This window comes from Botrytis sinoallii (assembly GCF_014898435.1).
Source record: "Botrytis sinoallii strain Bc 23 chromosome Unknown BSIN_033, whole genome shotgun sequence".
Classification (NCBI taxonomy): domain Eukaryota; kingdom Fungi; phylum Ascomycota; class Leotiomycetes; order Helotiales; family Sclerotiniaceae; genus Botrytis; species Botrytis sinoallii.
In genome coordinates this window covers 100,185-126,840 of record NW_024066060.1, presented here as the reverse complement: position 1 = coordinate 126,840, position 26,656 = coordinate 100,185, and the positions used below count along the sequence as shown (strand labels likewise).

The 26,656-nt window shown below is 39.1% G+C and overlaps 5 protein-coding genes across 5 annotated transcripts; 1 reads left to right on the top strand and 4 right to left on the bottom strand.

Moving 5' to 3' along the window:
* Nucleotides 1-337: 337 nt before the first annotated feature.
* On the bottom strand, nt 338-2,992 carry EAF02_011525 (uncharacterized protein). Its single transcript, XM_038907572.1, has 3 exons — nt 2,764-2,992; nt 963-2,685; nt 338-909 (listed from the first exon to the last, which is right to left on the bottom strand). Exons 1-3 carry the CDS (start codon nt 2,769-2,771, stop codon nt 721-723), a joined length of 1,920 nt encoding a protein of 639 aa, XP_038752585.1. The 5' UTR covers nt 2,772-2,992; the 3' UTR covers nt 338-720.
* A 1,062-nt stretch (nt 2,993-4,054) lies between these two features.
* EAF02_011524 (uncharacterized protein) lies at nt 4,055-5,905 on the bottom strand (the record flags this gene model as incomplete). The annotated part of the gene is made up of 1 exon (XM_038907571.1): nt 4,055-5,905. One exon carries the CDS (start codon nt 5,903-5,905, stop codon nt 4,055-4,057), a length of 1,851 nt encoding a protein of 616 aa, XP_038752584.1.
* A 3,595-nt stretch (nt 5,906-9,500) lies between these two features.
* On the top strand, nt 9,501-10,137 carry EAF02_011523 (uncharacterized protein; the record flags this gene model as incomplete). Its single annotated transcript, XM_038907570.1, has 3 exons — nt 9,501-9,556; nt 9,617-9,674; nt 9,733-10,137. 3 exons carry the CDS (start codon nt 9,501-9,503, stop codon nt 10,135-10,137), a joined length of 519 nt encoding a protein of 172 aa, XP_038752583.1.
* Nucleotides 10,138-10,333: 196 nt separating this feature from the next.
* EAF02_011522 (uncharacterized protein) lies at nt 10,334-11,398 on the bottom strand (the record flags this gene model as incomplete). Its single annotated transcript, XM_038907569.1, has 2 exons — nt 10,334-10,849; nt 10,904-11,398. 2 exons carry the CDS (start codon nt 11,396-11,398, stop codon nt 10,334-10,336), a joined length of 1,011 nt encoding a protein of 336 aa, XP_038752582.1.
* Nucleotides 11,399-12,382: 984 nt separating this feature from the next.
* On the bottom strand, nt 12,383-15,760 carry EAF02_011521 (uncharacterized protein; the record flags this gene model as incomplete). Its single annotated transcript, XM_038907568.1, has 5 exons — nt 12,383-12,631; nt 12,686-13,072; nt 13,127-13,549; nt 13,599-15,440; nt 15,500-15,760. 5 exons carry the CDS (start codon nt 15,758-15,760, stop codon nt 12,383-12,385), a joined length of 3,162 nt encoding a protein of 1,053 aa, XP_038752581.1.
* Nucleotides 15,761-26,656: the final 10,896 nt, after the last annotated feature.

The following is a 26,656-nucleotide window of genomic DNA, read 5'->3' as shown; positions in this document are numbered from 1 at the left end:
CCTAGACACCAGAACTGTAGTCACTGGAACTGTCTAAAGAAGAAAGATTATAAAATTGTAAAGAGCTTAATAGCCTCTCTTTGGTCTTGTTTGTATTATTGAGTAATGATGTAAAGAATCAATAGTTCTTGTCAATAGAGAGAATTTTTTTAAATGGTCTCTGGATTGTTTAGAAATTGATGTCCAAAGTCAACAAAGTCAAATTTCATACTTGATCATTAATGGAGCGGTGTCCCCGCCATGAGTTGTATAATTGGTTCGTTTAGGTCTTTGATCAGCAATTCACGTGATTTGGTCAATCTCACATGGAAATCTCCGGACGTGGGAGCGTGGATAAGAAATCATCAATTCAATTCAATAAATATACCGGTAGATGGGTATATAAATAAAATTGATACACAAAGCCACTTATGACTTGCTCTATTGATTCCTCGAGTATAAGATCGCTACATACCTACTTGCTTATAAAGAGGCAAATCATAGAAAGAACTCTTTTTTATTGAGATAGGTATCTCTTCTGATAATCATCATTTTGTTTCCAAATTTCCCATCATTTTCATTTCAAATTTCAAATGCACTTTTTGATCGCTTTTCCAGATGATATATCCCCTCCATGAACCCCATCCCAAAAGAAGGCGCGCTAAAAGCTACCCCTCATTTTAACTACGAAAGCAGCTTTAAGAGAGACCAAGAACAACGAAAAAATAAGTAATAAACAATTTATGCTTCATTGACCTTAGCCTCCAAGACACTCACTGCATCCGGTCCACTCTTTGCTGCTGTGGTAGGTTTAGGAATTGCAAGGCCGCCGTTCTCTTTTTGTGAGTCGTCGACCTTAAAGTCACGGCTGGTGCTCACACCATTCTTACCCTTGAGGAGTAATGGTGTTGTAGGTCTGCTTGCCATGAACTGTAATGGTGTTAGATATTTTTTGAATCAAGTAATGATGCTAGGTGACTTACGTTTGAAGCTGCACTCAAAAGAGCAATCAAAGACGATTGAACAACATCCTCGTGAACTCCAACACCCCATACTTTCTGCTTAGAGCCTGTAGCTGTACATTCGATATAAGACGCAGCCTTGACATTTGTACCAGCACCAACTGCATGCTCCTTATAATCTACTACCTCGAGATCAATACCTAAGCTCTTCAAAGCATTTGCCAAACTAGAAATGGGTCCATTTCCTAATCCTTTCAATTCGTGTTCCTGTCCGTCAATTGAAATGACACCTTCGAATCGACGCTTCAAATTTGTCGTATCTTGTGTCTTGCCTGGAGCGGGTGGCACGGGTGAGGCACTTCTGTCGGTACTGATAGAGTAATCGACAAGGCTGAATCTTGGATTGTGCTTGAGGTAGTAAGTTTGCTCAAACAAGTCTTGAATTTCCCGTGAGAGAAGCTCGCGGCTAAGTTCATCCGCACGCTTTTGAACTACTTTGCTGAAAGCAACTTGTAATCCTCTTGGGAGATCAAGCTCAAGGTTTCTCAAGATAATCCAAGCAGCTCCACCCTTACCACTCTGTGAATTGACACGGATCACAGCTTCGTAAGTACGTCCAATATCCTGAGGATCGAGTGGAAGATACGGTACTTCCCAGCGGTTCTCGTCTCCGTGATTTCCCTTCTTTCGGAGTTGGAAACCCTTCTTGATTGCGTCTTGGTGAGAGCCACTGAACGCACACACAACCAAGGAACCACCGTAAGGAGCTCTTGGGTGAACTGGAATCTTATTGCTAATTTCCACAACATCAATGACCCGCTCAAGATCCGAGAAATCAATACCAGGGTTGATGCCTTGAGTGTAGAGGTTCAAAGCCAAAGTGACCAAATCCACATTTCCTGTTCTCTCTCCGTTCCCGAATAAACAACCCTCAACTCTGTCAGCACCAGCCATTTGTGCCAACTCTGCAGCTGCAACAGCACATCCTCGGTCATTATGTGGATGTAAGCTGACGCAAATCTTTTCTCTCTCTGTTATATTTCTGCAGAAGTATTCGATCTGATCTGCGTAGACATTTGGAGTTGACATTTCGACTGTTGCGGGGAGGTTGAAGATGATTGGATTCTCTACTGTCGGACCCCATGCCTCCTTGACTGCCTCACACACCCGGATCGCATAGTCTGGATTAGTATCCGAAAAAGTTTCAGGACTGAATTCGAAAGCCCACTCAGTACCGGCGTGTTCGGGATCGTCCTTTGTAATAGATCGAGCATATTTTGCGCACTTGACTGCCAATGCCAAACTTTCTTCCTCATTCAAGCCAAATACAATTCTCTGGAAGCATTCGCTGGTAGCAAGGTAAATATGTAGAATAGCCTTCTTGGCTCCCTTGAGGGAGTCAACGGTTCGCTTCATGAATTCTTCACGACATGGTGAGAGAACTTGGAGCCAGACATCATCTGGTACGACACCGGGAGTTTCAACAAGGCGCCTGGTGAAATCGAAATCTGTTTGCGAAGCAGATGGGAATGAGACTTCAATTTCCTTGTAACCAAGCTCTACCAACATCTTAAAAAATTTCCATTTTTGTTCACCATCCATAGGGTCGACTAAACTTTGGTTGCCATCTCGCAAATCTGTGCTGAGCCATCTTGGAGGTTTATCGATGGTTTTGGAAGGCCATTGTCTGTCCGCCAATTGAATAGGAGGAAATCTCTTGTATTTCGTTGAGGGATCTTTAAGCCTATGAAGAAACCAGAAATTAGAATTATATTCGAGACATTGAAGAGTTCACTGTGACTTGTGTGAAGTAATAGCTTACATGGGCATTTTGACCAAATCGCGGGGTTATATCTGATGGATTAACTTTTACTTTCAAGAAGTTTCCGCTTTGTGATTGAAAATTGGTTTAAGCTTGCGGGTTTGAAAAGATAATCAGAAAAGCAATGTTATTGAGATGATTTGATACAGAGAATAAATCAGACGAGATAGATGGGAATTTATAAGAATTGTCCAAGTAAATAATTGAGTCACCAATCATGGAATTATCGAAGACTCACTCAAACCAATCGAAAGTGACGCTATTTCGAATAAATTTTGTTAAGCCGATCGCGGGGCGAGGGGAAATTCTGTGACTCAACCAATCAATTCTACGTCCGTAATTATACCTAGATTTAGCCGTTGCTCTTTGTTACTTTCTGTTACTTTCACACCCAGTGTTACACGGAAAGTCTCGGTTCTTGATTCGATATATTATATTATTTTATATTATACCAGTAATAGATCCATGAATAACGACAATTCTACTCAACTACCTACTAGGTAGCTACCCATACAATATATATATATCAACGGAGATATTCAAAGTTTGAAAGATACATCTTTAAATTTCCAAAATAGTTAGCCTCCATAGCAATGGCACCCGGTAGATCAACGGAGCTTCATTTATTAACCGACTAATATTCCTAGTATGGGAACTTGCTCGATGCATGTATGACATGACTTCATTTTTGCAGGGCGTGGATGCATAGCGCCAATCAATCATGAAAATATCCTAGGTTAGCACACAGTAAGTACCACCCTAAATGTAAATATCTACCTACTACTTAGATATCTGCTATCACAATATCATATAACACAACATCACAATCAGAATCACCAATCACTAAATCACAAATCTCAATATCATGAATAGTTTAAATATTTCAATTATATCAAAAAGACAACTATCTCTGGCCGACTACCTTTCTTATCCTATGAACGAGTAGTCCAATCCCTTAATGCCAATTCTGGATATCCCAATGTAACAAACTCCCCGCTAAAAGCGAATCCAGTCTTCCTTCTACCATCTCTCTTCTTTCTCTCGTGCAATCATAATATGATCTATATACAAAGCGCAGGCGTGGTCTGGTCCGGTAGTATAATACAAAGCTCTCTCCCATAAAAAGTATTAATTATGTCCGAAAATCGAAGAAGAAAATATTATTGACCATCCACTCATTCTGCACCACTCGACTTGCCATCTCTTGGGTTGTGTAATCCTTTCTTGGGTTGCTCTTCTTGGCATCTTTAAAACGTATGTGGGAATGTGTCTCTAAGAATCATTCTCCGCATTACCAAGTAAAACTCTCCTCGATAAAATCCACCACCCCATGTTCTTGGACTTCTCTCACTGCTTCTCTGATGCTGTCTTGCAATGCTCCTGGTCCACAAACGGTAACGCACATGGCGCCTACTTGTTCCCTAACTTCAGTCTGTAACAACAGGTTGATATTAGGTCTACCGGGCAACATTTGGACTGTCGCGCTCGGAGAATGGATCTCCTTTGGGTTCTTAGGTTTCGTGACAAACAACTTGATGGTGAGAATGTCGCGACGTCCTTGCATGCGTAGGATTTCGTCCATCCAAGGTCGCACCCATTCAAGATGTTCGACGTCACGGATGATCCAAACGAGTAGGACCTTTTTAGTGGCGATGGTACCATCGTTGTAGCCTTGGATAAGGTGTTGAACGTAGGGAATCTGATGCGTGATTCCTGAGGATCCGGCAAAGAGGACCGCGTGGCCGTAAGAATCAAGAGAGTGGTGTCCAGCATAGGGTCCTTCGAATGCAGCCTTGAGTGTGAGAACACGTGGACTGGCAACTTTAGCTGCATCGAAGAGACGACGGGTCAAACCAGTTTGCGCATGAATGACAAAGCTGATATCGGTTGTTTGTTCTTCGGAAACCATTCTCTTTTCGTTGAGTGGGAGTTCAGGGGAGAACTTTGGACGATGGGCCACCCAAGCGATGGAGAAGGGATGCGACTCCCAGAAGTTGAGTTTGGCGAAACGAAGATAGGCGTGAGATCCAGGTTTGACATCGAGTTTCTTTGGTAGGTGCATAGTGACACGGCAAGCATCTCCAGGCATGGCTTCGATGGAGGCAGTGGTCCAGCCTTTGGTACTGTAGTTGCACCAGATAAGACGAGCCATTCTGAATACACGATCAGCAACCCAGAGGAAGGCGACGGCGCGGATGTAAGGTTTCTGGGGAAGACTTGGGATGTCGCAATGAATCCAAACACCGGCGATGGCTACGGCAGCGAAGATGATGTGAAGATTGAGGAAGGTTTCGTAAAAGGCGTGACGAATTGGGGATGGGGATGTGAGGAGAATGAGGACAAAGGCAGCAGTGCCCATCATTCCGTAAGAACAGAATGGATCGTGCATAAGCTTTTCCCAAACACCAGAGAAACCGGTGTCTGCATGTTGTACATATGCCCAACATGACGTATGTACAAGAGCCTCCAAGACGACGATCCTTCCCATCCATCGATGCAGTAAGTTGTAGGTATCAAAACTGATTTGAAGCCATCCGATGAGGGGGTTGTTGCGTCCGGCAAGAATAATGAGCGCGATCATGTTACACACAGCGAGAACACCAGATCTTCCTCGGAGCTCAGCTACGATAGAAAATTTGTTTTCTCTGCTGTAATCAAGAACAAGGGTATAGGCAACGTTCATTGAAAGGTAAACGATCAACAGTAGTGCATGCCATCTTGATGGGAGGGTTCCCATGTTGACAGCTGACGACAACTTGAATTCTCTGTTGTGACGTTTATTCCATAGCGGCGCATACAATAAATGCTTCTTGACCTTCCACCAACTCGATCTATTTTCCTGAAAATATCGTTGTTGATTCGCGTTACTATTCATCCCTGTCATGTGTCGCAAATGTGACTTTGCTCGATGCATCATTCTGAAGACAAGGATGATCAAAGCCATTATTCCTAAGCACCACCATAAAACATCTCGTAGCAGATCGTTGATAGATTGGTTTACTCCATTCAAATCGGTGGCGTACATTCCTATAGTGTTACTTGGTGTTGCAGCTGCTTCTGTCGTGGTTGCATGTTGTAAACTTGTGGTGGTTGCGGTGGTCGCTTCAGCTGCGGCCCTGCGCAGAAGATCGAGGGACTCCATGTCGATATACTTTATTTTTCGTTTTGCTGTATTTGAAACGAATGTAGAAGAAGTCTTTATTGTTGGTTTGAAACAACGTGGACGTCCTTCTATGTGAGTCTCTGTAGAAGCTGTTGGTTGGTAAGTAAATCGGGTTGGTATATGGTCGTTGGGTCTATGGGATTCGAGATTCGATATTTGGAGGTCCCATCGAGGTGCGAGAGGTCTTTACTTACGATAAAAATCGAGGTTTATTGTCCTTGTGTGTCGCTAATCTTTATCTATTGTTCTTGATCTGGGAACAAGGTAATGTAATTTTCAATAAGGGACATGCTGTGAGGGACGAAATGTTGCTTTGTTCCTGAATATAAAAAGAGTGATTCAAGATCCAAAAGAGAAATGAATGAATGGCGGAATTTGTTCAGTTGATTGTAATAATGAATGTGAATGGAGAATGATTGGTAAATCAAAGAATTAGTCTCCAGGACTTATGAAAGCAATATCTCAAAATAAATCCGAGAGTGAAAGAGTGAATAAAGTAAAAAGAGGACTTTGTTCAAGAAACGAACGAAGATCTCGAGAAGGTAATAAGACCAAGACGATCAAGACAAACGAAAGATTGCGGCGACAAAGGGTTGATGTACCTGGCGCACTATTATGTATGTGCTGGGTATATTTTTGGCTTGAGTCTTGGTATGCGCTGCGGGGATCCCTTTTTCGAAGGTTTTGGTGGATCGACCCGAACCAGTCTAGACGAAAGACCAATTTGAGATGTTGGTACCGATGGTTGAAATTTTGATGGTGGAAGGGTGGATGGAAAGTGGATGGAAAGTGGATCCTTTCTTTCTCTTGAGCGCGAAAGTTATGAAGAATGAATCAGATAAATTGCAATCAATATAAAATTCCATCCAAATAGGAAACGAAGCCTCCTCGTAAATAAAACGAAGTCAGAATCGCTGCAGGGTTCAGCAGGACATTGGTGTGAATAGCTTCGAATTTCGAAACGAAAAGCCCTGCTGTCGTCGTATGGTATGAGGAGATAAGGAAGAGATGGAACTTCACCCTCTTCATCAACGAAGTGGTAAGGGCGGTGATGAAACAAAGGTTAAGTGAGGGGTGAGGAGTGAGGGGTGAGGAGTGAATTCTGAATGTCTGAATGTCTGAGTATGAGTAGATGAGTAAAGTAAGGAATGGGCTACGAGTGAAGAGAAGATAGATTCCAGGGAAATGTCATCAAATCCGACCGATACGAATATAAAAATGGAGCATGTCACCAATCAGTAGAGAATTCATTAATACACAAGAGTCTGTGTGTGAGAGAGGAAGGGATGAGAAGAGACTCAAGAGTCAAGAGTCAAGAGTCAAGAGAAACCTAGAATGAAAAAGAAAAATGGATGGTGGATGCACATGCGGATGCGGATACGGCAATACGAATATGCGAGTGTCAATGCCAATATCAATACCAATACTAATACCAAGATCTGCCTTCTCCTACTATTGTATCAATCTTCCTTATTACTCGGTATAAAAATTCTACCGACTAATCTCGTTCCTGAGTCCTGACAAGCCAAAACTGCCAAAGGAATGGAAAAAGAGTGGTCCATTCACAGCCAATCCCTGGACCGTCATCCATCAGCCGTCACCACTTTCAGCCGTCACACAGCATTTTGGATATAAAATGAGATAGCCGCAGCATATCATGCCAGTCGAATCCATCATGGCGTGGAAAATAGTCTTGGGCAGTTCGGAATGGGACCGAATCTGGGCCTGTCATTTTATGAATATAAGCATTACCTCTCTCGTGGGTTTAAGTGGAGATTGATAAAGTTGTTCGGATATGCACGTTGGAACTGACCAAAAAGTAAGTTAAAGGTGCAAGGTTTGGCAAGGGAACGAAAGAGAAAAAAAGAGAAAAAGAAGAACGTTTGGATGCTTTGATCTCTAATTGATTGTGGCTGATGACAAAAACCAAGAATCATTGGATGCTAGAAAGGGATGGCTCGAGGATAAGATGTGACTAAGGCAAAGAATGGTAACATAACCGACAGCACAGCCAGTCACGACTGATTCCAATTGGCTCCAATGTTTTGAAACCAAGACGCACCGTTCCAAGGTTGTTCGTGATCCACTCAGGGGTTTCTGTCAGGGGTAAAGAAGGAGAAAGGATGCATAGAGATGAGATGGTCAGATTTGTATCATTCATGTCATCTATATATCACGATAGATCTTTGCAAACCCTAGTGACTTGTGAGAGGGCCCACGGAGATATCGCTGTTGTCAGAGAAGAGACGAAAGATAAAATGAAAGGCCAAGACGAAACACTTCCAGGGCAATAGATTGATAGACGTCAAAGCTTGAAGTAGATGTGTACCGCCGATAGGATAGCCGCTGGTTATCATTGATGCATGCTTGAACTCCCTTTTTCCATAGGATGGGATGGGACCAACAAGTCTTTATGTCTGTGAGTACTCACGTCTGTGAAAAGTTATTAGCAGCCGTTGGTGAAAGTGTTCGAAGCTTCCATGAAGTTCGTAATTCGGCTCATAGTCGAGGGTGTTTTGGATACGCCCGATGCTCTAGTTGACACTCGCTCGGGTGTTCATCAAATGTCGTTCTGCATATAGCATCCAGGTCGTCATGGCTGTCATTAACTGGAAACTAGTTCATGCACCATCATATCATCATAGTCAAAAAGGTCACATCAGATCAAGCCTTCCGAGAACAGTGAGGTGACCGAGTCTGCATTGAATCACTCCTTGCTGGCGACGGAGTACGGCAAGAATCCTTGACTACATCTATTCTATTGGATCTTCCGTTTCAATTGAAGGTTGGCGCATGTAAGGGTAAAGTAGTATCGCAGTAAGATCCTTAATCTTTTCGATGGGTGCCCCCAAGAAGATGCTTGATCGAACCCTCGGGCAAACGACAGTAAGATCTGTAAAAGAACCCCCTTGAATCATTCAACATGCAATATGTTATCAAACCACCACCACTTACCAATTCCGCAGCCGCCGACCGAAACCCGAGCATCCGAGTATGTCAAAGTATCATCTCAAGGTAGACACCGGGATGCGCCAAGCCTATCAAACAGAAACGTCCGTTAGTTTCGAAACCGCCCAAAGGAGCAAGTGGAAATAAATGAATCGATAACCCATGAAATCTTTCAAGATCTGGGTACTTCTTTCTTAGAAGAGATGAATAGGCGTCCTGGGTACGAAACTCGAGGATTGAAATCTCATGATTTTGGTAGAAAATCAGTACAAAGTACAGTATGCTTTATCAGATCATCATATCAAATAGAAAGACCTGGATTTTTCATCAGGAAACGATGATGCACATGTAGGTGAAGCTTAATTCGGTTGATCGTTGAGTTTATTGGAATTGATCATCCTCGTGTGAACATCCAGAGTCCCCGGGCGCCATTTTTATTTTGTAAGTTCAGCCACTGACGCCTCAAATGTGGCTCGGGTCATGGATAAACAGAGCTCCGATATGGATGAGGCCATAAGGCTCAAAACTTTCCGATTTTCAGCGAGCCTTGAGAAATTCCAAGCTCGTGAGGTCACAATCGTAAATTATACCTTTCAAGCAATTGATTCTTCCTACACCAGTCAATATGGGATCTGGAGCTTCGAAACCTGAGGAACCTCCCAAGGCACAAGTATGGTCTAGGTAATTCTTCCCAATAATGTATACATCTTCCGTCAAGCAAGCTCTAATAGCATCCGGTAGTGAAACACCTGTAAGGTTCTCGGAACAACTCATAGATTCTTTGCAATCGAGTTCTGAGGTAAGACTCTCTCCCAGATATATAGATTTGGGAATACCAATCTAACACACTTCGAAAGTCCGATTCTACTCGTGCCAAAACTCTCGAACTCCACATCCAAGCCCGCGTCGCCAGCGAACTCAAGAAACTCCAAGAGCGCGCCAGCAAAGACTTCGAAGAATTAACCGCCAAACTCTCCACCGAGGAATCTTCGCCCCCATCTGAGGAGAAATCTGCAGGTGATAGCTTAAGAAAATTGGGCAGAGATGCGGTCCAAAAAGATGTGGAGGGCTTGAGGAAGAAGTTGGAACAGAGGAAGAAGTTACAGGAATTAGATGAGGGGGTTGAGAATGCAAAGAGTGCGGTGGTAAAGTGTTTGAGGGATAACGACAGGAGGCCGTTGGATTGTTACAAGGAGGTAGAGACGTTCAGACAAGAGGTTAGGAGGTTGGAGGGTAAATGGGTCGAGGGTATTGTTAGATAAGGAAAGTATGACTATTGGAGGGGAGGTAGGAAGGAAGACGGATAACAAATGTCGAATGAAGGACGAAATGATGGAAAGAAACCAACGAAGGTGTTCAAGGGCCCACCGTGTATAGAATATGTGTAACAGAAATAATGCATGGCGTGGAAGTTTGGGTACACTATCATAGACTATGTGAAGTATTAATGCAACAGATTCAAGCCTCGCTATAATCTACAGGTGCTGGGTCTACTGGAAGCTCTCCCGAGTCCTGGTTCTCAGATGTCCCACTTCTCGCTTTTGCTTCCTTCAGTTCCTGGGCTCTCCTCAACCCTTCCGCACGCTTCCGCTCCTTTCTAGCCTGAGGATCCTCCCAATCCTCCCCATTTTCTCCTACCTTTTTCTTCTCCACCGGATTCATTGCCTCGTTCAATAATACTCTAAATCTCTCTATCCTTTTCGTGTTCTCTTTGAATCTCTCATTGGAAATTCTCATCAGTGTACTTAACTGCCCGTTATCGACAAGGCAAACTCCTTGATCAAAAGCCTCGTGATATACACCGACCAATGATTCAAGCGTCAGACCCATGCATCTTATTCCTACCATTGGAGTTGCTGGCTCGGGTGTGGTAGATATTAGGTTCAATGCGCCACTTTCTCGAAAACCCGCTTGTAATGCAGCTGATAACACTTTTTGCGCTTGCTCCAAAGACGCGGTAAGGACATGTAGGATCTACTTAAACGTTAGCATTTAGAACTCAAGAACAGAGTAGTCTAAGTAACATACCATGGGCTCAAATTTAAAATGAATATGCCGTAGATCTCTTTCGTTGCTTTTCGGGAGAGGGATCATAGAATCACCATCATTCGCCCGCATTCCCAGCAGTTCACAAAGAGTTCCTTCATTCTCTCGCCTGCTCAGTGCCTCGTCTTCAATTGCGTCGTGAGAAACATATAACCATTTCCCACCCCCTCCCTTTCCACCAAATCCGGCAGTCTTCTCGGCTCTCACATCCGGAATACCATCCATACCAGTCTCGTCTTGAAGTTGAGATTTAACTCCATCCTCAGAATTCTTCTTCCCTTCCAAAAATACGCTCACTCGCCCAGCACAACTACTGGTCGTGACACAACCTTCAAGAAAATTTATTTCATCTATTAATTCTCGGATGCCTTCATCCACGGACCCTTTGGGAGATAGGTCGTCATATTCATCTGTAGGAACAGCAAGCTTACTTAATATTAGCTTCTTCTTGCTGATGAATGATTGAGGTAGAGACATTTTAACTCTCTTGTGTCTCTCATGTGATGGAGGGGTGAAGACTTGGTGGGGGAATGTATGAATCATGAAATCATTGGGTGGTGAAGCGAAGGGCTTGGATGGTTAGTGGCCGAAGATATTCCGAGACTTTTCGATGAACTTTCACATGTTCCTTTTTCTTCCCTTTCTCTCATCTCATGCAGATGATGATACTCATCCAATGTCTTCTAGCCATCAGATATCTAGATTTATTTCCTACTTGCATCTAAAATTATCGAAAAATCTCTTCACTTGCATCTTCCTCACATAGAGATATGAAATTCATAATTGGTAATTGCATATTATTGAAAACTTATAGTATTGGATTTGTACTATCTGAATAGACAACTACAGAGCTGCAAACATCAAGATGTCATTAAAATGACCTCAAGAAGCGAAGCAACCAAAGAAGAAACTTGACCCAAATCATCATAATCTCAAATCGAGTATCCCAATCAAATGATTTTAAAAACTCGAATCACTTCGAATGATTACGCAAATCACCAAAGCATCGATAGCTGTCGTCATGAGAAAAGTATGCAAGAACAGATCATGCAAAATCTGACGTTCCAGGTGAGACCAGATATGCCGGACTTCGCTCAATAGTAAGACCCTTCAGGATGCGAATAGAAGGATATCAACAATGCTGTTCCTTCAATGATATGACGATACTTCGATGATTTCGAGAATAGCTTCACGATTCATCAAGTTGGTGGTAGACAAATTTAATATGAGGAAAGTAGAAAATATGAACAATCGAGGATTTCAAGAAAATTCAAGTCCAGCTGTTATGATTTCCGGGAGGATTCGAAGAACGAAACTATCCAGATATCAGGCTTACCTGACGAGAATTTTGTGAAATGCCTAAAAAGTTCGACAAAGTATGTCCGAGAATTGAAAACAAAAGCGAAGTGGTATCTGAAATTAGAGATTAGGACATATCACTGCTTGGTAGGTACGATTCTATCAGTTAGATGGCCCGGCCTCCAAAGCTGGAGTAAGTGCTCGTCGAATTGCTGTTTCGAATGCAGCCCACTCCTTCACAGCAAGTTCGGCGAGAGTCGAATCAAGGCAATTAGTGTAATCAACAAGCGTATCAAGATTTCCAAAGAGGCTTGGAAGGCGAGGAACCTCTTCAGCTCTGGCTGCAGCCTTCTCGGCCAAGGTGAGTTGCTTCTTCTCAGTAGTTGCATCATGAATAAGCTTGACATAGTACTATGGTTGCTTAGCCTGTGCTCTCAATTCATCAAGATTTCTCGGGAGACTTACCTGAACGAGATCATACGCAACATCCTTTCTTGGTCCAATAGTCCAGACATTGCTCCAGAGATCAGCTTGTGGTGGAACGCCACACTCAAACGCGGTTGTAGGATCAATTTTCATCTTGTAAACAATGTTGTCTTTCATACAGGGACTGAAACCTTCGCACTTAAGAGCAGTACGCCAAACTCGCTTCAACAATTGTGCATTGAGATTGACTGGATCATCATTGTCGTTGACACGTTCAACAAGCAACCCAAGCAATTGCATCGTGGCTTTGTACAATAGCTCACGATCTTGGCAGGTAACGTAGTTGACCATTGCCCAAGGAAACTTGATCAAGGTGCTGACAAGACATTCAAATGGTCGTTGGGGACAATCTTTAGAAAATGGGGACTGTTTGATATCAGTATAATTCCGAATCACTCAGGCAGACTTATGATTACTTACACGTTGTGGGGACTCAACATGCTTAACCAGCATAACCAACTCTTCACGGCTGACGAACCCTTGGAAACCAGAGTTATACTTGTCATTCTCATCACGTTCAATAATCGTGGGTTTGTTTCCGTGCCACTCAACATTCTTGGCTTTCGGAAAGAGCTGCTTCATCAACTCTTCCTGGGAAGACAACTCGACTTCAACGTGGCGCTGCCCAAGACGACCACCTCTGCCGCCCATGCGATTCATATCGAAACGCGTAATCGCATTTGAAGCCTCAGAGAAGTTGACAAACTCAACATAGGCATCAAGTGTCTTGCTGGTGACACGCTCCATTATAATATGGATAGGCTCGTGGTCATTCAAGGCGGCAATCTTTGCATTACGGCCGAGAAATGCAAGAATCTCTTGTCTTGTCACACCATATGGAATCTTTGAAAGAATTAGTAGTTGATTCTGAACATCAGCGACAATGACTTACGTTTTTGATTCGCATAACACCATATTGCACAGGCTTAACTTGGCGGCAGTACTCCTCGAAGGGCATGAATCGCATGTCGAGAGCTTCTTCGGCAGTTGGCGTAACGGTACCATTTCTGGTCAACTCGCGAAGCAAGGGACTCATACCACCAGCATCTCCGTAACGAGAATTTGGGCTGAAAGGAGCAAGTGTGGTGACAGGATTGAAGGGATTAACGCTAAGAGCGCGTGGGGTAAAACCACCTGGGATGGCGTCGTGAGAGCCATTGATTGGGCGATGCTCCCTACCAGCGTCATAGTTCGACATCGTAGGAGTATTGTCAATTTCAGCAAAATTCTCACTTGTGACAGAGTTTTGGCGCGAAACACTTCCACGAGTCGGTGTATTTTGTACCCAATCGTTAATGTGCTGGGCACGATCTACAGATGCGGTGATGGATGTGCCGCGATTAGATCGAAGCAAGGGTGTGAATTTAGGTCTCGGCTCGGAAGCAGGAATGGCAGCAGATAGTGAGCGACCGTCGGACGATACAGGTGATTGAATGCCGTTGCTGCTCTCTTGACTTGGCTCACTTTCCTCACTTTGAAGGCTTCGCTTTTGCTGTTGAGGAGTATGGACAACAGATCGAGGATTGTTGCTAGTCGCTGTGTAAGGCTGATTGCCAGTATTGGTTTTGGAAACTTGGGTGTTTTGCGCTTGAAATTGTGGCTTTGGGGGAAGCGGGTGATGAATGGTACCGACAGATGCAAGCGAGGTATACTGTGCGTTGCGAGCATTGGCAGCCATATTATTGTTGTTGGCTACAGCCGAGAAACTTCCATTCGAACGATTCTGCTCTGAACCATTGTGGCCAATGCCACCAGTATTGCCGATATTACCGACGCCGCTGCCATGGCCGTAACCATTGTTCTGAATGCCGTTCGGGCCGACACCATTTGGACTCATGCCGCCAAGGCTGAGGTTATTAAATTTCAAGTTGGATACCATACGCGAGGCTGAACTTGGTGTAGAATTTGGACCATGATAATTGCCACCGCCACCATTGTTGTAAAACTGTGCTGGATTCATTCCAATTGGTGGAGCAGAGTAGGTCTGGTTGTATTGAGGACTGTAAGGATTTGTAGGAAATTGAGTAGCAATTTGTGGTAATTGTGGTCGCATGCCCATGTTCTGCTGTTGGAAGTTAGGTTGGGTTGGAGGACCACCATGCCCATTGAAGCTGAATTGATTTTGATGCTGGTGCTGTAAATTCCCAGTGTGACTGGTGCCCATTGGAGGGTTTGGGGGGCCTCCGATTTGGCCATTGTAAGATGGTGATTGATATGCATTGTTAGCACCACTGAATGAATTCATGCCATGCATGCTGTTCGTACCATTCAACCCCATAGCAAAGTTCTCTTGTTGATAAGCTTGCTGTTGTTGCGTCTGGTATTCATTCTCATGATTGTAAACTCCAGCAGAAGCACCGTTCACCATGGAATTTTGATTGGCAAATGGTTGAAACTGAGCGCGGCCATTGCCAAAATCAGGTGCCACAAAAGGTGGAGGCTCAGCAAAAGGACTTGGATCGCACATCTCAACTCCACCACTATCCTCATAATCGGATGGCAGGTTCCATGGGAGTGGTACCTGTGTTCGGAAGGAATCGTTTGAATTTGCTGAATCCTGACTTGTATTTTGAAGATTTGCCAGAGATGATGGAAAGCCATGTGGGTTGTTGTTATATTGGAATGCGTTCGGAGCTGGCTGACCAGTGGGCAAATTAAAGGATGCCATGGTCTCAGTGAAAGGTGCGTTCCACTTGTTGATTGAAACAAGGATCTGCTGTTGTCGATCTATGATCTGTTGTTGATAAATAAAAGGTGATTTATCAACAAAGGCAGGTGGAGGAGGTAGTAGACAAGATGAAAATGAGCGAGGTGGGTGAAAAATAATGGAGTTTCTGCAAATTCAATGGATGTTGCAAGAGGATTTGAAAAGAGCAAGTTGTTTTGTTGTATTGTTGGATACAAAGGATTGATGGTGGAAGAAGAAGGCGATGGTGGTGAATAAGTATTTGAACTGTAGTACCGCCTTTCACTTTGAGCATGGCTCAAGCGTAAGTTGTCGCTAGGGGGACCAATTCCCCAATGAGGATCGCCGCTTTGAGGACTTGAAACCATTTTTAATATTCCCAAGTTCAGACGGGAGTAACAAGCACTGGCCAAGGGTGAGGGACAACAATCAGAGTATTGATGCCAAATCTCACCTTGACAATGGTGTGTTGAGTGTAATCGAATATCTGCATTTCCAATCTTTCTGGTGTTGTGACGAGATCGAGGATTAATGAGAAGGTGAAAGCAAATTTATGGCAGTCAGTGGTGAGAAATGCATCTATGTGAACACATACAAATCGTATGATTGACCTAAGAGCCATTCTTAAGAACATGGCTGTACATATGGTGCAGCAAGATCATCAAAAGTGGGTGATGCATTCTTTCAGTAGAAGCATCTGGGCTACACATGAAAGGGGTGTCTCATGCATAGAAATCTGGACGATCCTGGAGATGTTGAGAATTCGGAAAACCCACATTTTGAGTGGTCTAGTCGGGTATCTAGATATTACATGTGTCAGTGCCTGGATTGATTTCTGATCTGTTCAATATGACTTGAATACTCATCGTGCATACACACTAAGTCATTTACGCAAGTCACAGAATCTCGTTCCTTTCTCTTCATTTAGTTGATTCCTTAAGCCAGCAAGACTTGTGTGGATGTTGTTCACGGGCAAAGCCCTGGTATGAAGAAAGATATCTGGTGATTTTGGCAATAGATCTTGTTTTATTTGTTGATTGTCAGTGTATAAGTCAGAGATGATGCTTACTTGGAGTTTCACTAAGGGTGACATCAAATACGGATGTACACCTCCTCTACCCATGCTCACACTTGGAGACACTCTAATCCTCCACAGTTATCTTTTATCGCTGATGATAAAAATCGGTTATGGTCAAGGCTTGACTTTTCATGACAGTATGCTGATGTCAACTTAGCGATATCGATGATGCCAAAGCACATGAGCTGGTTGGACAATAGTTGTCCCGGAACTATGACATGGCCATAAGAACAATTCATATATAGCAGCAAGCAACTAAAGCTTTCATTTGTTCTTATTATTGTTTGGTTTCTAACAAACTTTCCTGCGTAATGGACTCTATATGTCGCCAAGATAATGCTGTGGTTCATGTATGATGTAAGGCTTGAGATTTTTGGCTTTCTAACGCCTCTCGCGTATTTTTAGGGGCAAGTGCGACTGTAGATGTCCCACCCGCGATGGAAACGCATTTAAAACTGCTTGAGAGGAGTCTATCAACTAATGTTGTTTGGTTTAGACTCGATTCATTCAACTCATAATCGGTTCGTGGTTTACTGGTCGGCTAGGAATGAACTTGATGTATACCAATTCTTGATCGTCGGATGATGATGAAGAGATTTGTTGTCGTATCGAAATTTGAAATTAGAGCCATGTGTCGGAAAATACAGCTGAGTTATCTTTTCTGATCCTTTAAGCTCACGATCCGGCGATTTTAACATTCAATATCATGAGTTTGTACTTCACGACACATTTCCATCAGCTGTATTAATAAGAAATCAAGTTGTGTACGTGTGAGCTTTCGAATCCATAATCAATAGGTTTATGATTGAAGGAGACGAGATAAGTTCGAGTTTGATCCATCTGTCGTTCTTCAACTTAGTCCTGACCGTGTAAATCCATATATGTATCGTGTCGTGGCATTGATTATCTATCCATCAGTCTCTGCCCGAACGAAGTGCTTCTTTCCAAGCTCTTAAAAAAAATTGCACCAGGGCACCCCAGCGCCGGAACATCGAGCTCACGCTTGCTTAGCCAGGATGTGCGAGATGAGTGATAAAGCCCAGGCTATTGCAAAAGTTAATCCCTGTGTTCTGACTGTTGTAAAAACCCTTGACCGAGGGAGAGGGAGAGAGTTTGGTACATTGGAGGCATGGGCTGACACTTAGCGATTATAAGAACAGATTGGTAAGCAGTCTTCATGGTGCTCCAACGAGGGAGTGTAGTTACGGAGGTTCTTACGACGGGAAAACATATAGAGTGTATGTAATTTGGCAAGATCCTTACAGACTATGGGCACATGTAAATACGAAATATAGTATTCTTGCTGCTTGTCAGGTAAACCACTGACTTGAGATCTTGAACAATAGAAATATTATTTATATGGCAATGAATGGTATTGCTGTGAGTACCAAGGACATTAAAGGCTTAAAATGGAAGAACCATGTCCCCATATCGCTGTGGCGAGAATCGTTGGGATCGGCAATCCCACCCATCAAGAATCCTCCTTCAATCCTGCGTCTTAATGCTCGTAGAGATAGGCTTTGTTATCTCACGAAAGACTTGCCTTTAGACTTCAGCTCAAGTCAAGTTTGACTATTGATTGATTGATTGATTGATTGATTGAATTTACGTCCACCTTCAGTCTAAGACATGGGATGCGAAGACTCAACACCTGTACGCGGTGCATCCTACGAACCTCCAGCTCTCTCTTGAGAGTCTGTAGAACTAAAATTGAGTTGCAAATGGAATTAGAAGAATTGGAAGAAGAGAGATATTAGAGATATAGCGAAGGATTATATTACAATTTTATAATAACAATAGTTATAAAGAATTGAATATCAGCTTTAAATATAAATATAAAGATTACAGAAGCTCTAATCAGATTCAATATCTACTATCGATTATTACTTTATAGAAATAAGATATACAATAAATCTCTTCTCTTTAAAAAAATCTTTTCGATATAAAGCTTACTATTGCTTTACTCATACTACAATCCCTTTTTTTATATCCTTTGACTTTCAGCCATTCGAATACTACAACAACACAATATAAAAAATACTATCGCCTTCAAATTAATATTATACTCTAAGCATCAATATAATATAATATTTTTCCTTTTAATTTTCGAATTTTCGAATTTTCCGAATTGATTTGTATATAGACTTAAGACTCAGCTCTGTCTTATTATTATCAACAATTTTAACTATACATATCTAATAAAAGCTGGAGAATATCAAGCTTATAAAAATATATAAAGGATTAGTTTAAAAGAAATAAAGATAAAGAAAAGTGATACCTTCTATTACTATCTTATTAGCAAAAGGACCCTTTGCTATATTAAAAGCAACTCGAAAGAGAATAATTCTTGCCTTTTATAAAAAAAGAGGAATAGCAAATTGGATTTAGGATTTTAAAAAAAGAGAAATTGGATATTAGAATACTTTAATTGGATTAAAGAAAGGAAAGAGTCAGGAAGGAAGTATCTCAGAAAATGAAAACAATTATCTCTATTTACACTCCGAATAGAGATCGGGCTTAGTTCCCCAGCATTCGTTTTTACTCCCCCAAATTGAATATATCTACTATAGATATCCAATAGTATTTGCTAGGCCCCTATAGCCTAGCCGTCCTAAATAGTCATGGACTGAAAAAGGACGTTAATAAAATCAATCAATCAATCAATCAGGCTGGGCTTTATCGATTAAAAACCCCCTCAGATCACTTAGGGCAAGCATATTAAATATAAGCTATAAAAGCTACTGAAACAATCAAGACTATAGAAACTGAAGTTTCTCTAAATTGGGTTCTAGGGTATATATTTGTATAGGGAAATGAGCTAGCAGACAAACTAGCGAAAGAAGCTACAGCAATACGCTCTATCTCAAACGAAACCAGCTTTGGATTATTCAATATGATAATAAAGGAATATAATACTAATCAATGATTTGATACTCTCAATCAATACAAATCCAGATCAAATCAATCCGATACAATCTATTCGAAACTCTTTTCATAGAAAATTGGCTCAAAAATCAAGCTTCCAGAAGGCACAAAACGAAATACTGCTAGTGCCTTCTTTCAACTCAAGTTAGGCCATAGATATATCAAATCCTATTTGCAGCGATTCAAGCTTTCCAACAATAAGTATATCTGCAACAATATCGAAACTGCCGCTCATCTTCTGATTGGATATCCGATATACAGAAGAAAAAGGAAAGAAATCTTCAAAAACCTACCAATATTCCAAATCAACCTACAATTCCTACTATACACAAAAATAGATATCGAATTAGTAACCAAATTTATTAATACTACTAAAATTGCTATAAGGACCTAGTATCTAACTAAAGCCGAAACTCAAAATGAAATAGTTGAAGAGAAAGATTCAATAAGTAAAGGAGAAAAAGTAATTAAAAAGCTAAAAGAAAAGATATAAAAGAAAAAAAAGAAGAAAAATAAAAGAGAAAAGAGAAAAGGATAAAATCCCTTTCAAAATCTATTATATAGATTATATATAATAATGAACACTATGCCTTAGTATTTGTTTTCACTTTCCCTATTATTTCATTCCTATTATATACTTCAAAAGTTATCCGCTAGTGCCCTTATAATCTAGCCGTCTTATATAGTCATGAACTGAAGCGGGACGTTAAATTAAATCAATCAATCAATCAATCAATTAATAACAATCTATACAACAGCTCCGATCACACTATCCAAATTACTACCATTTCGAATAAAGGAATCTTTAAATACAAACAAGTATATATTCAAATATACAATTCAGATTTACCCTATTTGACAAGTATAATAACTAATTACTTAGCGAACCTCCAGAACCCAGATCTCCAATCTACCTATAATATCGATAGACTTATTACTAGACTCATAAACACATTGAATGCTTTTATAAAAACTATAGAATAAAAAGGCTGCAAACCCTATTGATCATCCCTATAATGGATTAATAAATATAAGGAGGTATACCGAATATATATATAAATCAGGAAAACTAGAACTACTAATAGAATAATAATTATTTAACAGGATTTATAAAGAATTGTACAAGTATTGAAATAAGTCTATTAGATTAAATATCTAAATAATATATAAAATAATCAAGAACTATATAAAGTCATAACTGATACAAATTAATTCAAGAAATAGCTCTTAAGGCTTTTCCTTTAATGATTAAAGACTAAGAGATTATTGATACTAGGGAAAAAGCCGAAGCACTTTTTATAGTAATATTCAATTTATTTATTTGTATTTATTTATTTATTTATTTTTATTTATTTATTTATTTATTATTTTATTTATTTATTTATTTATTTATTTATTTATTTATGTATTTATTTATTTATTTATTTATTTATTTATTTATTTATTTATTTATTTATTAGTTATTTATTTATTTATTTATTTATGTATTTATTTATTTATTTATTTATTTATTTATTTATTTATTTATTTATTTATTTATTTATTTATTATTTATTTATTATTTATTTATTTATTTATTTATTTATTTATTTATTTATTTATTATTTATTTATTTATTTATTTATTATTTATTTATTTATTTATTTATTTATTATTTATTTATTTATTTATTTATTTATTTATTTATTATTTTACATCCGGGGGGCAAGCCACAGGGGCTCGCCACAATCTCCCAGGGGGTATTAGAGATAGACTAAACTAACAATTCTATGTATATACAATTGCTGGCATAGTCAAGCATTTTGTTCTTCTACGGCTGTGATACTAGTGGCAAGCAGAGCGACCACACTACAAATGCTTTTGCCACTCCACTCCAACTTGCAAGTTCAGATTATCCAACTCACTTTATACTGAGGAGTTCAGGGGTTATTCAAGTCTTTATAAAAAGGCAGGGATTGTTAGTTGATAAGGGCTGGGGTAATTATAAACTGGTAAAGACCAGAGTAATCAGATTGTTGAAGATTAAGGCAATCATAGGCTGCTATAAGCAAACGATTATTATTATCAAGAAAAGAAAGTATATTGTAATCACTCGAGTACAGGTAAAACCACTTTTTCTAGTGGGGAAGTGGGATAGTGGTGGAGCGAAAGCTCCTCCATATTGGGGCTAGAGAATCGGAAAAAAAGCACAATACCCTTCTTTGATTATATATGGATAATGAGCTGTAGTTTTGTAGATGACTAAGCTTCGAAAAAACAGATATCGATTGGGATATAGCTCTAAGCAGAAGTGGGCACCAATCACTTTACCACTGAGCCAGCCACTCCTTACGGAGAACAATGATCTTTTTGTTTAGTAATATTCAATTACTTCAAAGTATTGAATAATCTATAGCATAATCCTTTATAAAAATAAAGTAGCTAGATAATCTTATCATAAAAAAGAATAATCACTATAAAGGAAGTGAAAAAATATGTAATAAAAGTTAGGAGCATATTATCCAGAATTAATTGAGTAATTATTCATTTTCTTAAAGTATATTGGTCTAGCACGAAGAATATAATATATAGGATTTTCGCAATCTGCTTTAGATTTAGCTATTATTCTAACAAATAGAAACTCACTAAAATAATTATACTGTTTAAGATTAGTAAAAAGAATAGAATATCCTTGAGATTGTAGAGGCTGATTGTATTGATATTGTATATTGAAAAGGAACTAGAAAGATATATCATTAATCAAATTGTATAAATAGCTATAAGATATAATATTATCAGCCCTCAATATTACAAGGCATTGTCGAAAAGAGCTAGTATTGATCTTATAGTTGCCTTTATCTATAATATCAAGTTTACTTTAATAATTAATAAAATAGTTATACTAGTAATAATAGATATACAAGATGTTTATAATGTATTCCTCAAAAGACAGTTTTTTGTCATGGTGTGATATCACGTAACATATTGATCCCCTCAGAGAGAACCGAATTAAACGCTCACACTGGAGTGTAAATGAGTTAGGGCTTGATTGGGCTAATTCGCTTAGTAAAATTCTGTATATCTTTAATTTAAAAGATTCTATATTATAGTTTTTTAAGCTATATCTTAATTCTTAATTTAAATTTATTATCTAAATCAATATAATTTTGCTAGATTAGAGCAAAGTTATTAGAATTCTATTCTATTTGCCTACTCTATAATATTATATAACTTTTATTTATTAAAATATTATTTTTATAATAATTATTTTGTATTTATTTAGTTGGTTTGGAGACTTTTCAGAATTTAGTGTTTTTTGTATTAAAGAATCTCCAGGTTTAATATTAATATCTTCAATTAATATTTACATATTATACTAAGCTAAAGGAGATTAATAGATTATTCAAATACGAAATTTCCGAATCCCTAATTCACGAATGTATTTAAATTATTTTATACAAATAGATTACTATTCAAAACATTTATCTATTCAATTACCTTACTAAATCTATATCATAAGAATATCGTCAAATCCAACACATCAGCGAGCTTAGATCGTACTAAGCCGCACCTTCCGACTATGTAAGCTCTAGTATCAGATACAGCTATAGTCGTCGCCAACGGCGTGAGCGCCATAGCGACTACCCCTACGAGGACGCCGATCGCGATCGATCCCCGGTTCACTCGCGATCGATCACCACCCTCACCCTTACCATTCAACTACAGCAGCACAAGCACCTATAGCATAAAAGCTGCAAAAGCCACTGCATCAAGCCCACAGACAATAAGAGGATTCTCTATTGTGGTACAATTTAATGCTCTCAACAAGCAAGCACAATTCAAATGCGAGGTCTACAAAATATTCGAAATAATACTTTATCAATTCGAAGTTGATAGTATACCAGAGAAAGTGATCTTTAGTAAAGAAATATACAATATAGCAATAAACAATATCAAAGTTAGATTATTACAAAATACAATACAATTTATAGTTAGAAACAGGAATAATAATAATTCAAACTGTACCTATACAGATATTACAAAGATCTCGAAAAACTTGAGCGTATTTATAAATACGAATACATATATATAAAAGCAGGCCAACAAGTGAAGATTGGTTAAACCCCGAAAACCAGAATGGATATTTATCTATTAGCAATAGGAATTGCTATATCGACAATAAGCTGTCTAAACATCTACATATTAAGAAAGGCGATTGATAAAGCTATTCCTAATCTGAAAGTAATTGATATAGCAGCTATTACCCCCACAGCTACTAATTGGGCAATATACACTGCCAACAGTGCTATATACAATAAACTTCTTGAAGCCGAGAATGCAAAAAAGATCAAAAAGATTCTGAATTGTAATAACCTAGAACGATCTATAACCTAGTACCGCTATATACTAGAGGGAATCCCAACTTCTCTTGATAATCTAAATGGAGATAGAATACTTATTATTAAGGAAATAGTAGCCAAGAAAGTATCAATACAAATAGGTACTCCCCCGATCGACTATCGAATTACTATTCGAATAGCCAACTCCTATAAGCAGATCTGGATTATCAGTCTACTGAGAGAAGTCTTTTCCTTCAGGCTCTTTGATAGCTTCAAACGAGCTTGGTATATTAAGCCAAAGCAATATATTACTTATCATAATCCAGAATGCCAGGGTTTCTATAACTTAATAATATATAAGAGTACCCTAAGATATAACAACTGTAGTATTCTACAAACAAATTACAACGACCCGTTTGGGCCTGAGTATAAGGCTAAGATTGAATGTGTAAATTGTGTAGAACTGTTCCAGGCTGAGTATAATAGCTGTTCTGTAATACTGTGCCGAATCAATAGGAAAGTCGTATACCTCACGAAATCCGAAGTCCACAAGATTAAGAAATACAACCGAAAAACTCGTCTAACCGCTAAAGCACTAGCCAACAAAACACCTGCCTTGACTGCAATAGCCCTTCAGAATGTTACAATAGAAATCCCCTTTCCGATTTGTAGGGAATGTATTACTACGTATGAAAATCTGAGTAGCTCCCAATATATCCCTCAGAACACCTCCTCAACTAGCAGCTCGCTTGAGGACCCCTATTGCTCTAAAAGAAAGCACTTAAATAAGGGCAGCCTGAATGAAAAGATGCTCTTCAATATTGTGTTATTATAGTATACCAATATGGATATCAATATTAATCTGAATAAATAGCTATTTCTCTCAATACCACGGCATTAACTGCCAGATAGCTACAGTCCAATCTATATAGATTAATTAAGCAAATGTATAGAAAAAGACAGGAGTATATATCATAATATTGCAAATGATATACGAATAAGACTTGGAGATTCTATATATATAGGAACTCTCCATATACCCTGAAACTCAAACCCAGAACCATCCGGGATACAATCTTTTTGCACTAATGAATAGTTGGGATAATCTGGATGGCCTTGAAAAAGAAAAAGAAAGATTAAGAATAATAATATATATATACAAAAGCAAATAATTATATATTCAATAAAAATGTATTTAATTATATCGAAATTTTCTCTAAATAAAAGTGAATAACATATAGATTATTAATATATACCGATAGCCAAATATTAGAGAGATAATGAATCTAGTAGTCTTTATAATATTCCTTGATCGCATAGTAGTAGACAGCGACTTCAATGCCAAGCATAATCTATTCGAACCTGGTATAGCTTCGGCTGGCCAAGAAGCTTTCCTTGCAGAATGGTTCATTTCGAGTGGGATGGACTTTATCAGGACCCCAGGAGTCCCTACTCATAAAGCAGGTTATATGATTGATCTAATCTTCTCTAATATTCCTTTCGCTAATACTATTATTGATACTAATCTGAAAAGCAGCTCCGATCACGAAATACAGGTAATTACGATCCCAAACCTTACCTCATCTATTACCAAGCCCTTTGGTTGTATAATTAATGAGAAAGGCTTTTTAGTTTTTCAAGAGATTATAAAGAACGGAGTTCCTCACTTTCCAAGCTCAGCGAATATATCTGCTAGGTAGATCAATGAATTAATAGGAATACTGAATTCTTTGTTTGAATCAGCAATTCGCTTAGCAAGAAAGGAGAAAGATACCTCCAAACACTCTACCCCCTAATGAACAAGTGAATGTAGAATGGCATATCAAAACTATAGAACAACTAGAACTAAGGACGCCGACCAGATGGAATAATGGCGGCGGGGATTGATAATTATAATCAGAAAAGCGAAACGCTAATACTAATACAAGATTATTGACAGGATAAGCTATAACAAAAACCTATATAAAATAATCGACTAGTATAAGCTCGCTATCAATCTTAGAACACCGCCCCTGGTTATCAATAGTATAGCGATCAAAAATATTGCGGAAAAAGCCCGGGTTCTATAAAAGGAAATCCTCAAATACTTTAATAGCAATAATAATCTTATAACGGACCTATTCCAGTCAGATCATATACTCAACAAATTCCTATAAAGTATAGAAATATCCTTTAAAGAAATGGAAAAGAGTGTTATAGGAGTTTCAAGTATTTTATTAGAGTCTAATCAGATTATTATTTGCCTTCTAAAAGTTTACTAGGACTTTATTGGACTAATGATCACTGGGATCTTCAATAAATATCTATAACTTAATTATTTCCCAGATAGATAAAAACAGGTAGAGATAATAATAATCCCTAAAATTAAAAAGAAAAACAAATCGTTAATACAATCCTAGCGACCAATAGTTCTACTCTTATACATCTCGAAGGGTTTAGAACACATAATCACTCGATATATCTCATAGACCACAATAATAATAGGTATATTCAGCCCTCAATATAATAAAGCGCTCCCTAAGCAAATAATAATAAATCTAATCATTTTGTTTATATACAATATCGAAAAAGCCTTTGTCTGTAAATAAGAAATCATAATGATTATATTAAATATATAAAACGCATTCGACACACTCCTACCAAATAGGCTATTGGAATGTATATATCAACAAGAATGGTCTTATTCCCTTCTACAACTAGTTCAAACCTTTTTGAGCAATTGTTTAATAAAAGTTCGATTGGAAAACACAATTATAGAATACAGCTATATCAAGTACGACATCCTGTAAAGCTCCCCACTCTTATCTGTACTATACATTTTATATCTTACTAAGCTTTTGAATCAAAATACTAAACTGCATTTCGGGTATATTAACAATATCTATATCTATTATGTATCCAAGAACATTTATAAGAATATTAATTTCCTTAAACACGATCTC